General features: G+C 41.8%; 1 protein-coding gene across 9 annotated transcripts in view; it reads right to left on the bottom strand.

Annotated features, from left to right (window-relative positions):
• The window catches only part of LOC145345245 (serine/threonine-protein kinase MRCK alpha-like), a 545867-nt gene that overhangs the window by 78010 nt on the left and 446304 nt on the right, over window positions 1-21553 (bottom strand). For 3 of the 9 annotated variants that reach the window (XM_080193031.1, XM_080193038.1, XM_080193036.1), the window contains exons 20-23: window positions 16362-16453; window positions 14791-14867; window positions 14463-14510; window positions 2045-2083 (exon numbers count right to left, since the gene is read on the bottom strand). In XM_080193031.1, coding sequence (XP_080049157.1) covers window positions 2045-2083; window positions 14463-14510; window positions 14791-14867; window positions 16362-16453 — 256 coding nt within the window. The remainder of the gene's footprint in view (window positions 1-2044; window positions 2084-14462; window positions 14511-14790; window positions 14868-16361; window positions 16454-21553) is intronic. The other 6 variants (XM_080193032.1, XM_080193035.1, XM_080193040.1 and 3 more) reach the window with 2 other exon arrangements.

Genomic DNA, 21553 nt, shown 5'->3' on the forward strand with positions numbered 1-21553 from the left:
GAGTTTAACAGCAGGGAGGTTGTGCTGGAACTGTATAAAATATTGGATAGGCCACAGCTAGAGTATAGTTCTGGAATCCACATTATAGAAGGGATGCCGTCAGGAGTCTTAAACTCCTGGCTGAGTCACCCTTGACACAGACAGACATATTGACACACACTGCAAGTTTCTACAATCATTATTTTGTAAATTGAATTGTGTCTTTATATGCCCTATTTGTGAACAGAACTCCCACTCATCTGACAAAGGGGCAGAGAGCACACCGACTGCTAGTGGCTTTTGCTAACAAATAAACCTGTTGGATTTTAACCTGGGGTTGTGAGACTTCTTACTGAGCAGGGAGGACAGGCATCTTAAAATCCCTGAAGGAGCCAAGGGCATCGAGGCCATGATCATCTGAAACTAACTCCACTGGACCTGCCATCTGCTTTGGATGATCAGAGGCCCAAGTGCCAAAGCAAATCTTTGCCTGAACAAGAGGAGGGCAAAGGAAGTGCCTCAGAGACACCCTGAAGGCTTCCCTCAAGAAATAAAACATAGACATCAACGTCTCCCAGACCCTTGCTCAGAGGGGACCTACTTGGAAGAACCTCCTGATTGGAAACAACTCTTTGAGGACACCAATGGCGAGAGGAGGCCTGGTAAAGGAATCCCAGTGGTCTACAGTCCAAAGACAGAACCCACCTCCCGAAACCACCTGCTGTGTGCGGTCAAAGGCGTGGCTCTGGGATTGGGTTTGTTAGCCACGCAAGGAGCCACAGAACCCATGACCAGTATCACGCAGTTTCTTACGTTGACAGTCAAAATCGTTATTGAGTGACCACTGAAGGAGAAGGATGGGTCTGGAGTCACATATAGAACAGATCAGTTAAGGATAGCAGATTTCCCTCCCTAAAGGACATCAACCAGAGGTCCACATTCTCCCCTGAATTCCAATTGGATTGATTATTGATAACCTTCTATTTATGACTCCTCATTTTAGACCTCGCCCATTCTCCCACATCTACTCTATCAAACCCCTTCATAATTTTAAAGACTTCTTCTCTTTCCTAGGGTCTTTCCCAGTAATTATAATCTTTTAGTTCTGGCATCATCTTCGCCAATCTTTTTGTTCACTTTCTCTGGTGCCCATTTATCCTTTGATAACATGCATCTATAATGAAAATGGCTCAGCACCTGATCCAAAGGCAAAACCAATTTGACCCCACAGAATTCAGGTCGTGGCTAGGCTTGGAAGCGTGCTGTAAAGGCTCAGAGGTCAGAAAACAGGGACAGTTATTTTAAGCTTATATCTAATGGAAGGGTTTGTGGCTCTCTAATCAAAACGATCCCATCTGTACCTGCATTTCAGTCTGATTTTTACTAAGTGTGTCAGTGTTACTTAATTTGGTCATTCTATTGCCCGATAACAAATATACTTGCACCTGACCTTAAAGTTTTGCGTGTTTTAAGTAGCTTCATTTTTAAATCAACTCTTTCAGATGACACCTGATGTTCTGTGTATTTCCAGCAATTTCTGTTTTACTTTAAAACATATACATGGAATGAAAATCAAGTGATATCAATTTTCCCACATGACTAGCCATTGAGTGAGGTATGAGCACACCCTACAATCACAATCCCATTGCAGGCAATGTGAAAGTCTGAATGCTTCGCACCTTTGAAGCGAAACTAGTTTGAGTCACATACACTTGTGATGAAGCAAAAAGAATTCTTTCTTAAAATACTGATTTTGTAAAAATTGAATCAAAGGTCATCTCTTCCCTCTAGGTTAACACAATTGAAAAGGGTTAACAATGTGACCACTATGGCTTCCTGACTGGAATAGCACAGCATAAGCAATTAAGAATAAACAGATGCAACATGCACACTGAAGACGGGAGAAAAAGAAGTGAATTCAGGCAGAAAAAGGACACTGAACATGTAGCTGCAGCACTGACAAAAAGAAGCATTGGAGCTTATAGCAATGCACACACACACACACACACATATACATATGTATGTATATAAATACACACGCAGTAAAACAAAGACAGAATCTTACACGTCTGCCTTTGCTAGCTGGAACACAGGCACGAGAACGCTTCAACAGAGAAAGGAAACACAAGTTAACGACTAATAAACCAATGACTACTACTTTGATACTGCCTGCTCTCACTTCTCCCCTTTCCAAACTTGTTACAGTCCTTGAGGCACATGGAATAAAAACCTTCCCAAAAAGAAACATCCCAAGTTGTCAAAGTAAGCTGCACTTACAACACAAATTAAACTGTTCCATACAATCGATCATTTCTATTACCATTCATTACTGAACACCTTTTCAAAAATCATTCCCAGGGTGTAGGCATCTCAGACAGGGGTGGCATTTAGTAAAGTAATGGAACTGGTAACTGAATAGCTTCAGAGGGCAGTTACGAGTCAATCACATGAACATGTAGAAGGCTCCTGGTAAGGGTGGCATGTTTCCTTCCCGGTTAGACGTTAGTTAACTGTAGGGTAGTTGGGTTTTTACAAATCAACAGCTTCACAATCACTTTTCCCAATACCCTGGATGGAATTTTCCAGCCATGCACACCCCAAGACCAGAAATTCCCGCACCAGCTGAACAGACTTATGAACCGTCTGCCGGATTTTTGGTCTTGCCTGCTACGATTCCCGCAGCGGGAGAGGGGCCGAGATTTCTCTTTCTGTATTTCTTAAACAACTGAACTCACTTTTCAAGCTACTGTGATGGGATTTGGCAGGAGTAATAAAACAGGCATTATTCTGTAACCACGGCCAATGGAGTTAACTGAAATGTGAAGCAAGAGTTAAATGCCCTCTACCTTCCAACTCAATCTGCATAAAATTCCACTAGTACAGATATTAGCACAGCACAGTTTCTACCTTTTCACTGAGGGCATACTTGTTTTGTTATAAAATAGAAGGGTTAAATGTAAGAAAAATGAAACATAGCTATGTGTCTTAGGAAGTTGTCTTCAAATTAAATGAATGGAAGCACACAATGGTCTGGAAAACATCAGCCAATCACAACAGGATAGAGGAATACTCCACAAAGTTCTGAAGCAGCAGCACAGCGCTCTTATTTCTTCCAAAGTTAATGACGTTCTAGATTAACCTCGAAAGGCCACTGAAAGTCCAATTATAATAGTAAACCAGCCGGATATTCAAACTTCCCATAATAATCACAGGCCAGCCACAAATACCCTATAGTAAGTGCACAGTCATCACTCACCAAACATCCCATAATAATCACTGACCAAACAAAGAGTAAAAGAGCAAGGAAGTTCTGTCAAATCTTTAAGATATTGATTAAACCCAAGCTGGCATTGTGGTCAGTTGGATGTGGAGAGTGTATACACAGGAGTTACCAGAATGGTATGGATGAATGGCAGGGTGGGCTTGACAACACCAGGTTTCAGTCCAACCTATTTATTTGATAGTAAATTCACTAGCTTTCGGGTTAGCCCCTTCGTCAGGTGAATGGAGAGTTCTGGCCTCAGACAGAGCATATAAAGCACAGACAGTTTACAACTTCTCAACTTGCGCTCAGGATGTAGAGCAACTGCGAAATTGTAAACTGTCTGTGCTTTATATGCTCTGTCTGAGGCCAGAACTCCCCATTCACTTGACGAAGGGGCTAACCCGAAAGCTAGTGAATTTACTATCAAATAAATCGGTTGGACTGAAACCTGGTGTTGTCAGACTTTTTACTGTGTTTACCCCAGTCCAACGCCGGCATATCCACATCAGGATGGGCTTGAACAGCCTGGTGGTCTACTCCTGCTTCTATTTCTTGTGTTGTTGTGCTGGAATGAGGGACGTAGTTATGTGGCTATACTAGAGAAGTTAGTAGTGCTTTCCTTAGAGCACAGAAGATTAAAGGGAGATTGACAGAGGTGTTTAAAATAATAAATGGTTTTGATAGTCTTGTGGAAATTTAGTTATTGGTTTTTGTGTTTTAGATTCTAACTTATTGTTTCAGGAATTAAAGTTTTAACTGCAGATAAATGGCAGCATTTGATTGAAAAACTGATATGCAACCCTGAAGTAAATGCATTCAAACAAGCTTGAAGTCAATTATAATTAAAAGCTAACTTATAGATAGCTTTGCAAAGATTGTCAGAATTAATAGTGAAAACTGTGAACGATGTATGATCCATCCCTAAGCTTTCATTGGAGCAAGGGAGTCTCGAGAGGGCAATTATCTCTATTAGAAAATAGACATTATTCCCTGGGTTAGAGAATCTCAACAATATGTTGAAGCTAAACAATCATTTATTTGCATTTCAGTTTATATCATCCCAAAGCCTGGTATGTGATAGTACAGACGATTTGTGGAGTTAAAAGATTATTTTTGTGTGTGTGTGAGAGTGTATGAGAGAGAGAGTGTGTGTGTGTGTGTGTGTGTGTGTGTGTGTGTGAGAGAGAGAGTAGGTGTGTGAATGACTGTGTGTGTGAGTGAGTGTGTGAGTGTCTGAGAATGTCTGTGAGTATGTGCATGTTAGTGTGGCTGTGTGTGTATGTGAGTGCATGTGTGTGTGTGTGAGAGGGAGACAGAGTATGTATGTGTGTAGGTGTGTGAGTATGTGTGTGAACGTGAGCGTGTGTGAATGTGTGTGTGTGTGGAGTGTGCGAGTATAAGTGTGTGTAAGTGTGAGTGTGTATTTGTGCGTGTACTAGAGTTGCTGAGTGTGTGAGAGAACTGTACGTGTGTGTGTGTGCACAAGCGTGAGTATAGGTATATATGTGTGTGTGTGTGTCAGTATAGGTATATGTGTATATGTGAGTATGAGTGTGTGTGCGTGTGTGAGTATAGGTATGTGTGTGAATGTGTATGTGTGAGTGTGGCGTATTTTCTTTTATGGAAGTTACATATATTAATACATAAGGACCTGTTCTTTGCAGACAGAAAGAACATGTACACACATTGTGTTGTTTCGGCTAAACAAATTAAACGATAGGCATTCACTGGTTCAGTACTCAGGGAATGACCAGTCAGAACCATGATCATAGCCAAGCTGCTTGGTTTAAAATTTTCAAACAGTTCATGGCAGTTAACTGTCAGTCACCAATAAATCGAGCATTCTCCATGGCAACACCCCAACCAGAATCCACTTGGTAACCAAGAAGCACACTCTTCTCAGAATATAAAATTGTATTCTTTCATGATATTGATATTGTTGTGATTGATCTGATGAATGCCAGATGAAAAGCTTCAACAAAATGTATTTTTTCAGCAATACTCTGTATTACTAAACAACTATTCGAAGAAATGTCTATGTATGTCCGTTCTAAATTATCAAACCCCGTTTTAGGTTTTCCAACAAGGGCAGACAACTTCTTGGTGTCGAACCTGTCAAGACTCCTCAGAGTTTTGTATATTCCAATCAGATCACCTCTCACTTTTCTGAACTCCAGAGAACATATACTCAATTTTGCTCAGTCTCTCATCGTAGGACACTATCTCATCCCAGTGACAAATCTAGTGAACCTTTGGTTTGTTGCCTCAGATGCAAGCATATCCTTCCTTAAATATGGAGTCCAAAATCACACATACCCTTCCAGGCCATACAGCATGGAAACAGGCCCTTCAGCCCAACTTGTCCTTTTCTTTTAAACCCAGAAGCTAATCCCGATTGTCCGCATTTGGCCCATATCCCTCTATCTCCATCGTACCCATGTAACTATCTAAATGCTTTTTAAAAGATAAAATTGTATCTGCCTCTGCTACTACCTCTGGCAGCTTGTTCCAGACACTCACTACCCTCTGTGTGAAAAAATCGCCCTTTTGGGCACTTTTGTATTTCTCCCTTCTCACTTTAAACCTATGCCCTCTAGTTTTAGACTCTCCTACCTTTGGAAAAAGATATTGACTATCTATCTTGTCTATGTCCCTCATTATTTTCTAGATCTCTATAAGATCATCCCTCAGCCTCCTACGCTCCAGAGAATAAAGTCCCAGTCTATTCAGCTTCTCCTTATAACTCAATCCATCAAGTCCTGATAGCTTCCTAGTAAATCTTTTCTGCACTCTTTCTGATTTAATAATATCCTTTCGATAATAGGGTGACGAGAGCTGCACACAGTATTCCAAGTGTAGCCTTACCAATGTCTTGTACAACTTTAAGAAGACATCCCAACTCATGTATTCAATGTTCTGACTGATGAAACCAAGCATACTGAATGCCTTCTTCACCACTCTGTTCACCTGTGACTCCACTTTGAAGGAGCTATGAACATGTACCCCTAGATCTCTTTGTTCTGTAACTCTCCCCAACACACTACTCCTAAAAGTAATACATGGGTGACTGCTAGAAGGGGTAAGAAGCAGTCAGAGCAGCGATCCCCTGAGGCTGTTCCTCTCCAAAATATGTACTCTGTTTTGGATGTTGCTGGGGAGGAAGACTCAACCGGGGTAAGCCATGGAGTACAGGTCTCAGGAGTAGAGCCTGTCCTTGATGCTCAGGTGGGAAGGGGAAAGAAAAGAACAGGATTAGTGATTGGGGATTCCATAGTTAAGGGGACAGATAGGACAGTCTGTGGGAACGAGCGAGACTCGCGATTGGTATGTTGCCTCCCAGGTGCCAGGGTCCATGATATCTCTGATCGAGTGTTTGAGATCCTTAAGGGGGAGAGGAACCAGCCCCAAGTTGTGGTTCATGTAGGCACCCATGACATAGGTAGGAAAAGAGACGGGGATATAAAACAGAAATTCAGAGAGTTAGGGTGGAAGCTTAGGGCTAAAACAAGCAGAGTCGTTATCTCTGGTTTGTTAACTGTGCTGCGGGATAGAATGGAGAAGAATAGAGAGAGCGTTTGAACTCATGGTTAAAGGGATGGTGCAGGAGGGAAGGGTTCAGATACTTGGACAATTGGGGCTCATTCTAGGGTAGGTGGGACCTGTACAAGAGGGATGGTCTGCACCTGAACCAGAGGGGAACTAATATCTTGGGGGGGGAAATTTGCCAATGCTATTTCAGGGGGGTTTAAACTGATTCAGAGAGGGGATGGGAACCTGAACTGTAGCTCCAATGTACAAGAGGATGAGAATAGGGTGGTCATGGATAAGGTTTCTAGGTCACAGCAGAGTATTGGCAGGTGGGAGGGTGGTTTGAAGTGCGTATACTTTAATGCGAGGAGCATACACAATAAGGTGGATGAACTTGCAGCCTGGATTGGTGCCTGGGACTTCGATGTTGTGGCCATTACAGAGACATGGATAGAGCAGGGACAGGAATGGTTGTTGCAGGTTCCGGGGTTCAGATGTTTCAGTCAGAGCAGAGAAGGTGGTAGAAGAGGGGGAGGCGTGGCATTGTTAGTCAAGAACAGTATTACGGTGGCAGAAAGGATGTTTGATGTGGACCTTTTTATTGAGGTAGTATGGGCTGAGATTAGAAACAGGAGAGATCACACTGTTGGGAGTTTTTTATAGGCCTCCAAAAAGTTCCAGAGATGTAGAGGAAGGGATTGCAAAGATGATCCTGGATAGGTGCGAAACTAACAGGGTAGTTGTTATGGGGGACTTTAACTTTACAAATATCGATTGGAAAAGCTATAGTTCAAGCACGTTAGAGGGGTCAGTTTTGTCCAATGTGTGCAGGAAGGTTTCATGACACAGTATGTAGATAGGCCAACAAGAGGTGAGGCTACATTGGATTTGGTACTGGGTAATGAACCAGACCAGGTGTTAGACTTGAAGGTAGGTGAGCACTTTGGTGATAGTGACCACAATTTGGTTATGTTTACCTTAGTGATGGAAAGGGATAGGCATATACCGAAGGGCAGAAGTTATAGCTGGGGGAAAGGTAATTATGAGGCTATTAGGAGAGATTTAGGATACATAGAGTGGAGTAGGAAATTGCAAGGGCTGGGAACATCTGAAATGTGGAGCTTATTCAAGGAGCAGCCACTGCGAGTCCTTGATAAATATGTACCTGTTAGGCAGGGAGGAAGTGGTTGAGCGAGGGAACCGTGGTGTACTAAGGAAGTTGAATCTCTGGTGAAGAGGAAGAAGGAGGCTTATATAAAGATGAGACGTGAAGGCTCAATTAGGGCACTGGAGAGTTATAAATTAGCCAGGAAGGAGCTAAAGAGAGAGTTAAGAAGAGCTAGAAGAGGACATGGAAGAATGAGGGGAGATCTCATTGAGACATATAAGATGATGAATGGGATGGATAGGATAGAGGTGGAGAGACTCTTCCCGCTCAGAAAGGACAGTAGGACTAGGGGGCACAGCCTCAAGATAAAGGGGGGGGCGGTTTAGAACGGAGTTGAGGAAGAATTTCTTCACTCAAAGGGTGGTGAATCTCTGGAATTCTCTGCCCGTTGAAGTGGTGGAGGCCACCTCGCTAAATATTTTTAAGAAGCGGGTTGATGGGTTTTTGATAAGAGAGGGGATTAAGGGTTATGGGGAGAGGGCGGGAATGTGGAACTGAGCCACGACAGATCAGCCATGATCTTATTGAATGGTGGGGCAGGCTCGAAGGGCTAGATGGCCTACTCCTGCTCCTATTTCTTATGTTCTTATGACATGAGAAGACTTTGGTGGATAGGATCAAGGAAAATCCTAAAGCTTTCTACAGGTATGTCAAGAATAAAAGATTGGTTAGGGCAAGATTAGAGCCAGTCAGAGACAGCAGTGGGAAGTTGTGCGTGGAGCCTTAAGAGATAGGAGAGGCACTGAATGAGTATTTTTTGTCAGTATTCATGCAGGAAAAAGTCAGCGTAGTCGAGGAGAATACTGAGATACCAGGTAGTAGACTAGACGGGATTGAGGTACATAAGGAGGAGGTGTTGGCAATTCTTAAGAGTGTGAAAATAGATAAGTCCCCTGGGCTGGATGGGATTTACCCTAGGATTCTCTGGGAGGCTAGGGAGGAGATTGCAGAGCCTTTGGATTTGATCTTCATGTCGTCATTGGCTTCAGGTATAGTGCCGGAAGACTGGAGGATAGCAAATGTTGTCCCCTTGTTCAAGAAGAGGAGTAGAAACCATCCTGGGAATTATAGACCAGTGAGCCTTACTTCTGTTGTGGGCAAAGTTTTGGAAAGAATTATAAGGGATAGGATTTATAATCATCTAGAGGGAAATAAATTGATTAGGGATAGTCAACACGGTTTTGTGAAGGGTAGGTTGTGCCTCACAAACCTTATCGAGTTTTTTGAAAAGGTGACCAAAGAGGTGGATAAGGGTAAGGCAGTTTACGTGGCGTATATGGATTTTGTCAAAGTGTTTGATAAGGTTCCCCATGGTAGGCTATTGCAGAAAAAGCAGATGCATGGGATTGAGGGTGATTTAGCAGTTTGGATCAGGGATTGGCTAGCTGATAGAAGACAGGGTGGTGGCTGATGGAAAATATTCAACCTGGAGTTCAGTTACAAGTGGTGTACTTCAAGGATCTGTTTTGGGGCCACTGCTGTTTGTCATTTTTATAAATGACCTAGATGATGGTGTAGAAGGATGGATTAGTAAATTTGCTGACGACACCAAAGTTGGAGGAGTTGTAGACAGTGAGGATGGATGTTACAGTTTGCAGAGGGACATAGATAAGCTGCAGAGCTGGGCCGAGAGGTGGCAGATGGAGTTTAATATGGAAAAGTATGAGGTGATTCACTTTGGTAAGAATAACAGGAGTACAGAATATAGGGTGGAAGGACTCTTAGTAGTGTTGACGAGCAGAGAGATCTCGGGGTACATGTGCATAGCTCCCTGAAAGTTGGCACCTAGGTTGATAAGGTTGTTAAGAAGGCGTATGGTGTGTTAGCTTTTATTGGTAGAGGGATTGAATTTCGGAGCCATGAGGTCACGTTACAACTGTAGGAAACTCTGGTGCGGCCGCACTTGGAGTATTGCGTATACTTCTGGTCGCCGCATTATAAGAAAGATGTGGAGGCATTGGAAAGGGTGCAGAGGAGGTTTACCAGGATGTTGCCTGGTATGGTGGGATGGTCTTATGAGGAAAGGCTGAGGGACTTGAGGTTATTTTCATTGGAGAGAAGAAGGTTATGAGGTGACCTGATTGAGGCATACAAGATGATCAAAGGATTGGATAGGGTGGACAGTGAGAGCCTTTTACCTCGGATGGTGATGGCTAACACAAGGGGACATAGCTTTAAATTAAGGGGTGGTAATTACAGGACGGATGTCAGAGGTAGGTTCTTCACTCAGAGGGTAGTAAGGTTGTGGAATGCCCTGCCTGCAGCAGTTGTGGACTCGCCAACTTTAAGGGCGTTCAAATGGTCTGTGGATAGGCATATGGATAACATTGGAATAGTTTAGGTTAGAGGGTCATTAGATTGGTTCCACTGGTCAGTGCAACATTGAGGGCCGAAGGGCCTGTACTGCGCTGTAATGTTCTATGTTCTACTAACTGAGTAAGCCCTGGTTCAAGCTACCAAAATGCATCACCTCACATTTGTCTAAATTAAACTCCATCTGCCATTCATAAGCCCACTGGCCCAACTGATCAAGGTTCCGTTGCAATCGGAGATAACTTTCTTCACTGTCCATTATGCCACCAATATTGATGTCATCTGCAAACTTACTAATCATGCCCCCTATATTCTCATCCAAATCATTAATATAAATGACGAACAACAGTGGACCCAGCACTGATCCCTGAGGCACACCTCCGGGCACAGGCCTCCAGTTTGAAAAACAACCCACTACAACCACCCTCTGGCTTCTGTTAAGAAGCCAATTTTGTATCCATCTAGATACCTCACCCTGGATCCCGTGAATTTAACTTTATGCAACAACTGCACGGTACCTTGTCAAAGGCCTTGCTAAAGTTCATGTAGACAACATCAACTGCATTGCCCTCATCTACCTTCCTGGTTACCCCTTCAAAAAACTCAACTAAATTTGTAAGATACGATTTTCCACTCACAAAGCAATGCTGACTGTCCCTAATCAGGTCCCCAATCAGCTATGATCTCAACAAAGCCGTACACAACTGCAGCCAGCCTTCTTTATTTCTGTATCTCTCCCCTTGCAATTATGGTTAAAATGCTATTTGTGGTCTCAACTGTTGTGGCTGTAGGCTTACTTTCAGTGTTTTTTTTAATGAGTACATCCATGTTCCTCATGAACATCAGCAGTTATAAGTTTCATTCCTTTTGAAAATATATATTTTTGTCAATTCTTACAGCTGAAGTGAATAAACCCTCACTTTGCCACATTATAACTCATCAGCCAACTTGTTGCCCACTCACTTACTGATATCTCTTTGCAGTGTCTCTGTGCTTTCCTCACAGCTTGCATTCCAAACCAGCTTCATATTGTCAACATTCTTAGATACTTTATTCTGCCTCTTCATCTAAGTCATTAATATGGATTGTAATTTGCTGAGGAGCCAGAACTGATCCTTGTGGTATTCCACTAGTCACAGTCTGCCAGTTTAAAGCTGCCCCATTTTCATCCTGAATCTTTACTTCCTGTCTGTTAACCAACACTGTACCCATGCTAATATATTACCCCCAACTTCACGAGCCACTCCACATTCTCCCCTGCTCCATTAAATCATGGCTGTTCTGTATTCAAAAGCAACTCATCCTCCTCTCCAAGAGTTCCGTTTTTTGATATGCTGAGTTTAGGGAGACATTCTCCCGAGCAAGATAGTGTGGAGCTTAAGGGCCACCAGCATACATGTGTGCAAGTGGGTAGGTGCAAGCTGTTGGCCAATCAAGTCACTGCTCTCACTCTCCATTTTAACAGATTAAACCCATAACTTATTCACACTTTCAACATTGTTTTTCTTTTATCTAATTAAACCAGAAATATTGCCAAGAGGTTTATAGTGCATGGTGCCTTTGCTTTGTGCTATACTAGGTGAAAAATTAATACTGATGTAATCTATCCCAGTGTCTTGTGAAACCTAGGATCAATCCATCATGTTATCCAAGGGAAACTTATATACTGCATGAAAGCAAAATATTACAGACGTTGGGGATCTGAAATAAAAACAGAAATGCTCAGCAGGTCAGACAATGACTGTAGGGAAAGAAACAAGAGCTAACATTTCAGTTCAATTACCTTACATTAGGATTCTGCACAACTGCTCATTAATAGTGCAATCAGCACAGCAAACCTAGGTGACTAATTCTGCCAACATAGGGTTTATTAAAAAGCACCAAAATACAGTACGACAAAAAATAAAGCTAAAATACTACAGGATGGGTCACACTCACAAGGACCTAAAAAATAAAATACAGTCAATTTCACTTTGGGTTTAATTTATATGTAATATTGCATTGTTTCTGAGATTGTGTTATAATAATTTACCTACAGGTTCTTCCATTGTATTTGTTACAGGAAAAACTGTGGACTGGAGCTGGGATGGCTACATCTGTGCTCAGCCCCTAATACAGCAAATAAGCTAATGTCACACCCTTGCCTTGTCCCTTTCTCATTGAATGGCGGAGCAGATTCGATGGGCTGAATGGTTTACTTCTGTTTCTAAGTCTTTTATAGTCTTCCCTGTAACCCCTCAATGTTTTCCTTTTCAGATGCTGATTTGCTTTTGAAAGCTTCAATTGAACCTGCCTCCACCACTCTTAGGCAGTGCAATCCAGATCTTAACCACTTGCTGCATGAGAAAGTTTTTCCTCATGTCACCATGTCCTCATGTCATGTGCTCAGAGCGGCATGGTAGAACAGTGGGTTGCACTGCTGCTTCACAGCTCCAGGGATCTGGGTTCGATTCCCAGCTTGGGTCACTGTCTGTGTGGAGTTTGCACGTTCTCCCCTTGTCTGCGTGGGTTTCCTCTGGGTGCTCCAGTTTCCTCCCACACTCAGAGATGTGCTGATTAGGTGCATTGACCCAAACAGGTGCCGCACTGTGGTGATGAGGTAACTTAATTGCAGCATTAATGTAAGCCTTACTTGCAACTAATAAATAAACTTTAACCATTGCTTCCTTTGCCAATTACCTTCAATCTGTGCCCTGTGGTTCTCAATCCTTCCACAATGGGAAGTTTCGCCCAATTTACTCTATCCAGATCATGAATTTGAATATCTCAATCAAATCACCTTAAACCTCTCTTCTCAAAGCATAACAGTCCCAGTTTTTCCAATTTATGTCACTGAAATTTCTCAGCCCTGGAACCATTCTCGTCAATCTTTCCTGCACCTCTCCAAAGCCTTCACACCTTTCAAGTGTTGTGCCCAGAATTGGAATCAATAATCTAGTTGACATCAAACCAATGTTTTATAGAGGTTTAATATATCTGGGATGATCTGCTGTTGACCTGGCTTGTCCCTTCAGGCCCCGGCAGTTGGATCCAGATTACCGTGGCTGCTTGCAAAGTGTGGAAGATATGTTTTAAATGTAAATTTTAAGCACTGAGTCAGTGATTGATAAAGATACAAAATCAAGTGCTATATTTTGAATTAAAGTGGCTGAGGTGCAGCAGATGTACCTTAGTTCTAAAAATATCATGTATAGCTAAGACTGTTGGGGTTACATACGAACATAATAGGAGCAGGAGTAGGCCATCTAGCCCTTCGAGCCTGCCTGCCTATCCAGCTTCAGTAAATGTGCAATTGATTCTGTATCAATGTAAATGTTAACATGGAATTTGTAACTCTGTGGGGAAATGAACCACCTCCAGGTTCTATTGCTTGGCAATACTTTTTCTCTGAATGTTATGTGCATTTGTGGAATGTGAACCATGATTTTTGAATTAGTTTTTCAAATGTGGCTGGATTTATTGTCCATCCCTAGTTGCTGTGAGATGGGATAGGTTGCTTTATATATGAATGCCCTCTGAAATAACTTAACAAGGTGCTCATGTGTAAAAATAATAATTTTAAATATTTTTTAGAATTATTACTTTTACGGGTGAGTGACTTGATCGGCCATTTCACATGGCATTCAGATGCAGCCATTAATCCTCATATGCACAACAGAATGGCTAAGGGGCAGGTTTCCTTCCCTTGAACCAGCTGAGTTATTCCTAAATCCATGGACATGCATGAGTAATCCATCTGCAGGAGCAGTCAACAATTACCAAATTTATTGAATTCAATTTCACAGAATGGCAGAGGAACTTCAGTTCCATAATCACGACACTACCACATTCACTACCTAGGGCGCAGGCTTCCCTACAATTGTCAAGAACAAAGTTAGACAGTGAGAATTAAATTATTGTGATTTGAGCAAGCAAGGCAAATGCTGACAATCCTGCTCTCTGAAGCCATCTCCAATCTCATTCATAAGTCCCCTTATCACTCCCAAAAACTGCTTGCTTCTAGCTGGGAGATGAGCTCCATTTCTGTAGATATTGTGTTTCCATACTGAAGACTCATTTTGAAATGTTAAGTAGAGGTTTTGAAATGGGCGTGTATGGATTTCTGTGAATTGACTGTATTTTCCAGACAGGGGTTTTTCCCCTCCCAAAACCAATGAGTTGGCACTCATCAAGGAGGACAGCTCATCAGTTGAGAGCTTCTGAACTTACATCATTCCAAAAGTCTACCAGTGAAGAAGAAGAAGAAGACAGAGAATCCTATTCCCCACAGTGAAACAGTAGCATCATTTGGTGAGGGTGGGGGGAGGGGGAGAGGCAGGGCAGGGAGGAAGGAAGAAATTAAATTAAAAGTGATAAGAAACTCCTTCAGAGCTAACTTATTAACGATGTCACTCTCTCATTCAGTCACATACTTAGAACAATTTAACTCAGTAAAGGATTAGAAACACCTAAAACAAAAAACAGATCAAATCTGTGGGCAAAAGGGAAGAAGAATTTTTACAATTATATTAAACGCTTGTATAATTTAATTACTCACTTCGAATTGATCCAGAGGAGAGGCAGGTGTATTCAAAAATGCCAAGAAAGAATTCTGTGAGTCTTGGTGCTTTACACCTAGAAAAACAGCAGCATTTTTTTTAAAACTTAAAGAAATATTTAGCATTTGCTTTCCCTGGAGGACCATTCAACTGAACAAGAGGGCCACAGGAGTGAACACCACAGCGTAATGACTTTACACTTAAACTTTAGCTCCTGCAATATCAAAACCAAATTGCAATATTTCAACTTTTTGACTCCTAGACCATGTTGTGAATGGACACTAGTCATTTCTGCAAACCTTTCCTTGCAAGATTGCTGTCTATTTAAACTATATCAAAAAAGGTTGTTATAAAACTTACACAACCTGACACAATCAAGCCAAACAAGGGAAAAACTTACAGATTAAAGGACAATATTATAAAGTGAATAACAGGTTCCAGTTCCCTAAATGTGACATCTTTATGCAAAATGGAACAAAACCAAGGAACAAGAGGTGATAATTTGAGAGGAAACATTCAAACATCATTTAGATCACACTGGTGCTAGTGCCAAGTACTGTAGCAGCCAGTTGCAAAGCCAAGGTATAATAATTCTTTCTGAGCTCAATTCATTAGATGTGGGTTTCACAGATTAGGCCAGCATTTATTATCCTTCAGGTGTTGGTGAGCTGCCTTCTTAAAACGCTGCAGTCCATACAGTGTAGGTACACCCACACTGCTGTAGGGAGGGAGTTCCAGGATTTTGACCCAGTGACTGAAGGAGCGGTGGGGTTGTGGTTGGTGCAAACTTGGTGGGCTGAATAGCCTCTTACTGCACTGTAGGGGTTCTATAGTTCTATATTTCCAAGTCAGGATGGTGAATGGCTTGATGGGGAACTTCCAGGTGGTGGTGTTCCCATTTGTCAGCTACCTTTGTCCTTTTAAACGATAGCGGTCGTGGGTTTGGGAAGTTTTGTCTAAGGAGCCTTGAGAGTTCTTGTACTGCATCTCGTAGGTGGCACACACAATGGCCATTGTGCGTTGGTGGTGAATGGAGTGAATATTTGTGGATGTAGTGCCAATCAAGCGGGCTGCTTGTCCTGGATGGTGTTGAGCTTCTTGAGCTTTGTTGGAGCTGCACCCGTCCAGGCAAGTGGGAGTATTCCACCACACTCCTGGCTTGTGCCTTATAGATGGTGAACAAACTTTGTCAAGTGATGAGTTACTTGCCACAGTACTTGGCACATTACCCACCATAAAAATGGAGATTTACTAACCTAGAAATTCAATTTGTTTGCATCTTTTTTTAAGAGAATACAATTACTTCAATCATCATCAATTCCAGTTACCAGCTCAACATCTGAACCTTAACCATCAGCAATGATCAGTTCACTATGTGACTTCTGACCTATTTTTATTAAGCAAGAGAGTGTATATCATGCATCCACAATCGAGGCTACTCCCTTGGCACCACTGTTTAATTTGTATAATGGCATAAAAAGATTGCAAGTCTTGAGAATCTTGAAGAGAATGATGAAAGCATACTGAAGCACAAATAAGATCAGTAGCCAATTGCCCTGGGTGCCCATACCCTTTTCCGTTTTCATTTCCTCCATGTCCTTCTTGAGTTTTTCGATCTCAGACAGTAACTCTAGGTTTCTCTTCTCACCGTCTTGCAATTTGCTGGAACAAGAACAAAGTAAATTTTCAGAAGGTGGTCCAGGTAACCAGCTAAATAGAGAGTGCTCAGCCAAACAATACCCACGCTTTAGTAGGAACATTTGGAGAATCAGGGACCAGAAAAGGGCATTCAAACCCAAGGAGAACTGTGGCTCCAGTGCCCAATTCTCCCAACTTCACATAAAACTACTTCATGACTCAGTTCAACATCCTTGCCCCCTTTTCTCATCTGGTAAACTGCACTAAACAGTTATGTCTCTGATACTGGCTTAAAAATTATGCTTTCACTAAAACTAACTTAAGTAGTGAGTTAAAGTATAAAGCTGAGTTAACTATCCAATTTGTTTCAGAGTGTGGGGAGCATGGATGGGTTTGGCAAAGTACTGAGTAGGATGCCTCATGCCTCAACAGATCATAGAACCCTACAGTGCAGAAAGAGGCCCTTCGGCCCATTGAGTCTGCACCGAACACAATCCCACTCAGCCCTAACCCATATCCTTACACATTATACCCAGTAATCCCTCTAACCTACGCATCCCTGGACACTAAGGGGCAATTTCTTAGCATGGCCAATCAACTTAACCCACACATCTTTGGACTGTGGGAGGAAACCTGAGCACTCGGAGGAAACCCACACAGACGTCAATCATATTATGATCACTATTACTTAAGGAGACTTTCACTATTAATCTTATCTCATTACAGGATGAGTATAGCCTGCTCTCTGGCTGGCACCAGAACGTGCAGTTCTAAGAAACTATCCCGAAAACACCCTACAAATTTCTCATCTCGCTTACTGTGTTTAAGTCTGTATGTAGATTAAAATCCCCCATAATTATCACCATACCTTTCTGACAAACTTCCATTATTTCTTCATTTATTCCCTGCCCTACCATATGGTTACAGTTGGGGGCTTTGTTCACCATTCCCTTGAGTGACCTCTTGCGTGTATCATTCATCTCTACCAAAACCGTTCCTACATTTTGGCTTCTTGAAATTGGGTCACCCCTCTATTATACTAATATCATCATTATTTAGAAAGTCACCCCTCCACTTTTTCCTGGTTTCCTGTCCTTTCTAAATGCCATATACTTCAATATTCAGGTCATAATCTATATCATCCTGAAGCCATATCTCTGTTATAGTATCAGGTCACACTTATTCATTTATTTGCAACTTCAATTCATTAGTTTTATTTGGAATGCTATATGCAATCAGATAGAGCCTTTAGTTTTTTCCTTTAATTATTTTGGTAACATCCACTTGTATATAAGATTTGTACTCCCCATTCATCCCTGTCATATCCCACATTACTACCCTTCTCTCTTGCTTTGCCTCTACTCTTTGAGGTATCACTCGTTCCCAGATTTGATCCCTTGTCCCCAACAATTTAGTTTAAACCCTTCACTTCCCCAATTACGTCACTCATATGATGAAAAGTCCCAGCATGGTTCAGGTACAGACTATCCCAATGGTTGAGCCCCCACTTTCCCCAGTACTGGTGTCAGTGCCCACTGAACTGCAATCTACTTCTCCCACAACGCTCACCTCTCTAATTTATGGACCTATGCCAATTTGTTAATGGTTCAGGTAATAATCCAGACTTTAAATTTAATGCCTAGCTCCTCATACCAAGCAGTATCTCTTTCCTTGTTCTACTTATGTTGCTGGTGCCAACATGGATGACGATTACTGGATCCTGCCAATTTCTCTCCAATCTTCAAATCTCCCGAGCCCCACTAGTACCACTGCTGTTTCTAATGTACATAGTAACCTGGATTCAGAAACCAGAGGACAGTGTTATAGCTGAACAGTGGCTGTGTGCTATGCTAGAATGGCAGGACTCTGTTTGGACACCCTGGTTACAATCCATCAGTCACAAGGGATGCTGCTGGGTACAATAATTAGTCAGTCACACAGGGACAATGCTTAGTGCAGGGCTGTCTCCCCAGCTTCTTGGCAAATGAGATCTAGATGTTTCATGTAAGAAAATCTAAAATAGATCATCAAAAAGGATTCTAAGCACCCATAATTCACAGTGCTGTATTTATTGCAGCTGTTCATTGGTTTTATATAAACTTTAGTAGGTGCATTAAGCTCCAGAGAATGAGGAGGAGGCAGGGAGAAAATCAATGACAGTGTGAGAGATAGAGATAGAGAAAGCAAATGAGATAGATGGAGAGAACAAATGAGAGTTTTTCTCATTGTAACTGAGATAACTTTACAAAGACAATCTAAATTTTGAGGCAAACTGAATAAACTTCCTAATTATCATATTTTATGCTCTGGTAGAATATGTAAATGATTTGATAAGAACAGAGAAGAGGAGATTTGAGTTTTTTAAAACTCATTTTCATAGAAAATACAGATAATTAAATACAGAAAATATTTGGCCCATTGAGTCAGCACTGACCACAGTCCCACCCAGGCCTTATTCCTGTAACCCCACATATTAACCCTGCTAATTCCCTAACACCAGGGCCAATTTAGAATTACCAATCCACTTAACCTGCACATCTTTGGGCAGTAGGAGGAAACTGGAGCACCCAGAGGAAACCCACGCAGACACAGGGAGAATGTGCAAACTCCACACAGTGACCCGAGGCCAGAATTGAACCCAGGTCCCTGGCACTGTGAGGCAACAATGCCGCCCATGGAATTTTTCCACAGAATGCATTGGAAGTTTTTTTTAGATATTTATGCAGAGTATATTCCATGGGAAAAGATCTATCCGGATAAAGGTTCTTTAATATGATAATTGACAATGGTTTTTCCAAAGATTTTAAACAAGCAATTTGACAGTCTGTCTTGATAATTGATAAATACCTCACTTTCGCTAAGACGGAGTCAGAGAAGGATGATAAAATACTGTGCTGTGAAAAGCAACTACTAGAGGCAAGGTAAATTTAGGCTCAGGTATGGTAGGTGGTACAGCTCAATGGCATACTGCTTTGACAATGTACTTAACTTGGAAATTTGCAGAGTGAGGAAATTTTAAAATTTTTTGAGGGTTGATGCTTTTCTAATCAAACTTCGTTTTCATGTAATTTAGTTTTAATAACTTGTTGTTTCTTTCACAGTGAAAAGTAAGCTAAAAGATAAGATGGTTAGAGAAACAGTGACAAACATTTAAGGAGATATTTCATAACTTGCAACAAAGATATATATTCCACTGAGAAAGAAAGGCCATGAGAAGAATGCACCATCTTTGGCTAACTAATGAAGTAAAGATGATGTCAAGTTGAAAAAAAAGGTACAATGCTGTAAAGAATAATGATAGGCCAGAAATTTGAGAAATTTTAGAAACCAGCAAGGGATGACAAAATAAACAACAGAGGGACATATTAAAATGTGAGAGCAGTCAGATGGTGGCACAGTGATAGTGTCACTGAACTAGTCAACCAGAGGCCAGGCTAATGCCCTGGAGATATAGGTTCAAACCCCACTGCAACAGGTGGTGGGATTTAAATTTGATTAATAAAATTTGGAATATAAAAGAAGCTAGTCTTAGTAATGGTGATCATCAAACTATCATGAATTATTGTAAAAGCCCACCTGGTTCGCTAATGCCTTTTAGGGAAGGAAGTCTGCCCGGTCTGGCCAACATGTGAATTCACTCACAGTAATGGCCACTCTGTCCAGGGCAATTAAGGATGAACAACAAATGCTGGCTTTCCAGCGGCGCTCATATGCTATGAATAAATAAAGAAAATAAGTAAACTACAGCCAAACTTATGTTGTCCAGTATCTGTGGGGAATGTGTGGTGCTGTTTAATCAAATATTCCAGTTCCCTATGAGTTCCAAGTTTTTCACGATCAGAAAGCTTCTGGGTAATATTGTGGTGTTGCAGATATTGAGGTTTTGAGAAAGTGCAGGAGCGTACAAATGTGTAGAGCAGCACCAAGGGAACACATTGCCGCAGCACTGGGAAACTGACACCAGAATGAGGGCAGGCCACATATAATAACTACATATGAGTCTGACAATTTTTAGTGGTTGTAAGAGTGTAGTGCTGCCAGGGAACAAGTGTTATTGCCAGCTTCTGAGGAATGAGAAAACCTCCAGTCAAGAAACAGACACTACAGAAATTTTGTTTAGTGGAGAATTCCCTTTTGGTAGAGTGTCAAATAACTAAAAGTTTACTCTAGCAAGAAATATAAAAACTGTGATAGTTTCTGCAGTCTATAAAAAGGGAGAAATTAGGTCCCTTAGAGGATGAAACTGGGAATTAATAATGGGGAACAGGAAATGGCAGAGGCTTTGAACAAGCACTTCATATATCTGTCTTCAAGGTAACAGACATAAAAAGCATCCAAAGAATAAGAGGAAATCAATGAGCAAAGGGGAAGAACGAAAAACAATTAGAGAAAAAGTACTTGAATATTAATGTGATTGAAAGGTTGTCAAGTTTCCTGGATGATATGCTCTGCAGAAATAGTGAGAGCCATTGATTGAACTCTTCCAAAATGCCCTAGATTTTGGGAGAGACCCAGTGGATTGGAAAACTACAAACACAAGGCCTCTATTCAAGAAAGGAGGGAGACAGAAAGCAGGAAACTATAAGTTAGTCAGCTTAATCGATGACATTATTGTTACTAGAGAGACGGTGCTCGACAGACTGGAGGGACTGATTGTGGACAAGTCACCAGGACCGGATGGAATGCATCCAAGGGTTCTGAAAGAAATGGCGGAGGTGATAGCGGATGCCTTAGTGGTTATTTTCCAGATGTTGCTGGATTCCGGGGAAGTGCCGGAAGATTGGAAAGCGGCTAATGTTACGCCGTTGTTTAAGAAGGGTGCCAGGCAAAAGGCAGGGAATTATAGGCCGGTTAGTTTAACGTCTGTTGTAGATAACATGTTAGAATCTGTCATCAAGGAGGAAATAGCGAGGCATCTTGAGGGGAATTCCTTGATAGAGCAGACGCAGCACGGTTTCGTTAAGGGGAAGTCGTGTCTGACAAATTTATTGGAGTTCTATGAGGATGTGTCTAGGGCGGTGGATAGAGGAGAGCCAGTGGATGTGGTCTTTCTTGATTTTCAGAAGGCGTTTGACAAGGTACCTCACAGGAGGTTATTGCAGAAGGTAAGGGGGCATGGAGTTG

The sequence above is a fragment of the Carcharhinus amblyrhynchos genome, chromosome 7, assembly GCF_965287045.1.
Source record: "Carcharhinus amblyrhynchos chromosome 7, sCarAmb.v2.hapA, whole genome shotgun sequence".
NCBI lineage: Eukaryota > Metazoa > Chordata > Chondrichthyes > Carcharhiniformes > Carcharhinidae > Carcharhinus > Carcharhinus amblyrhynchos.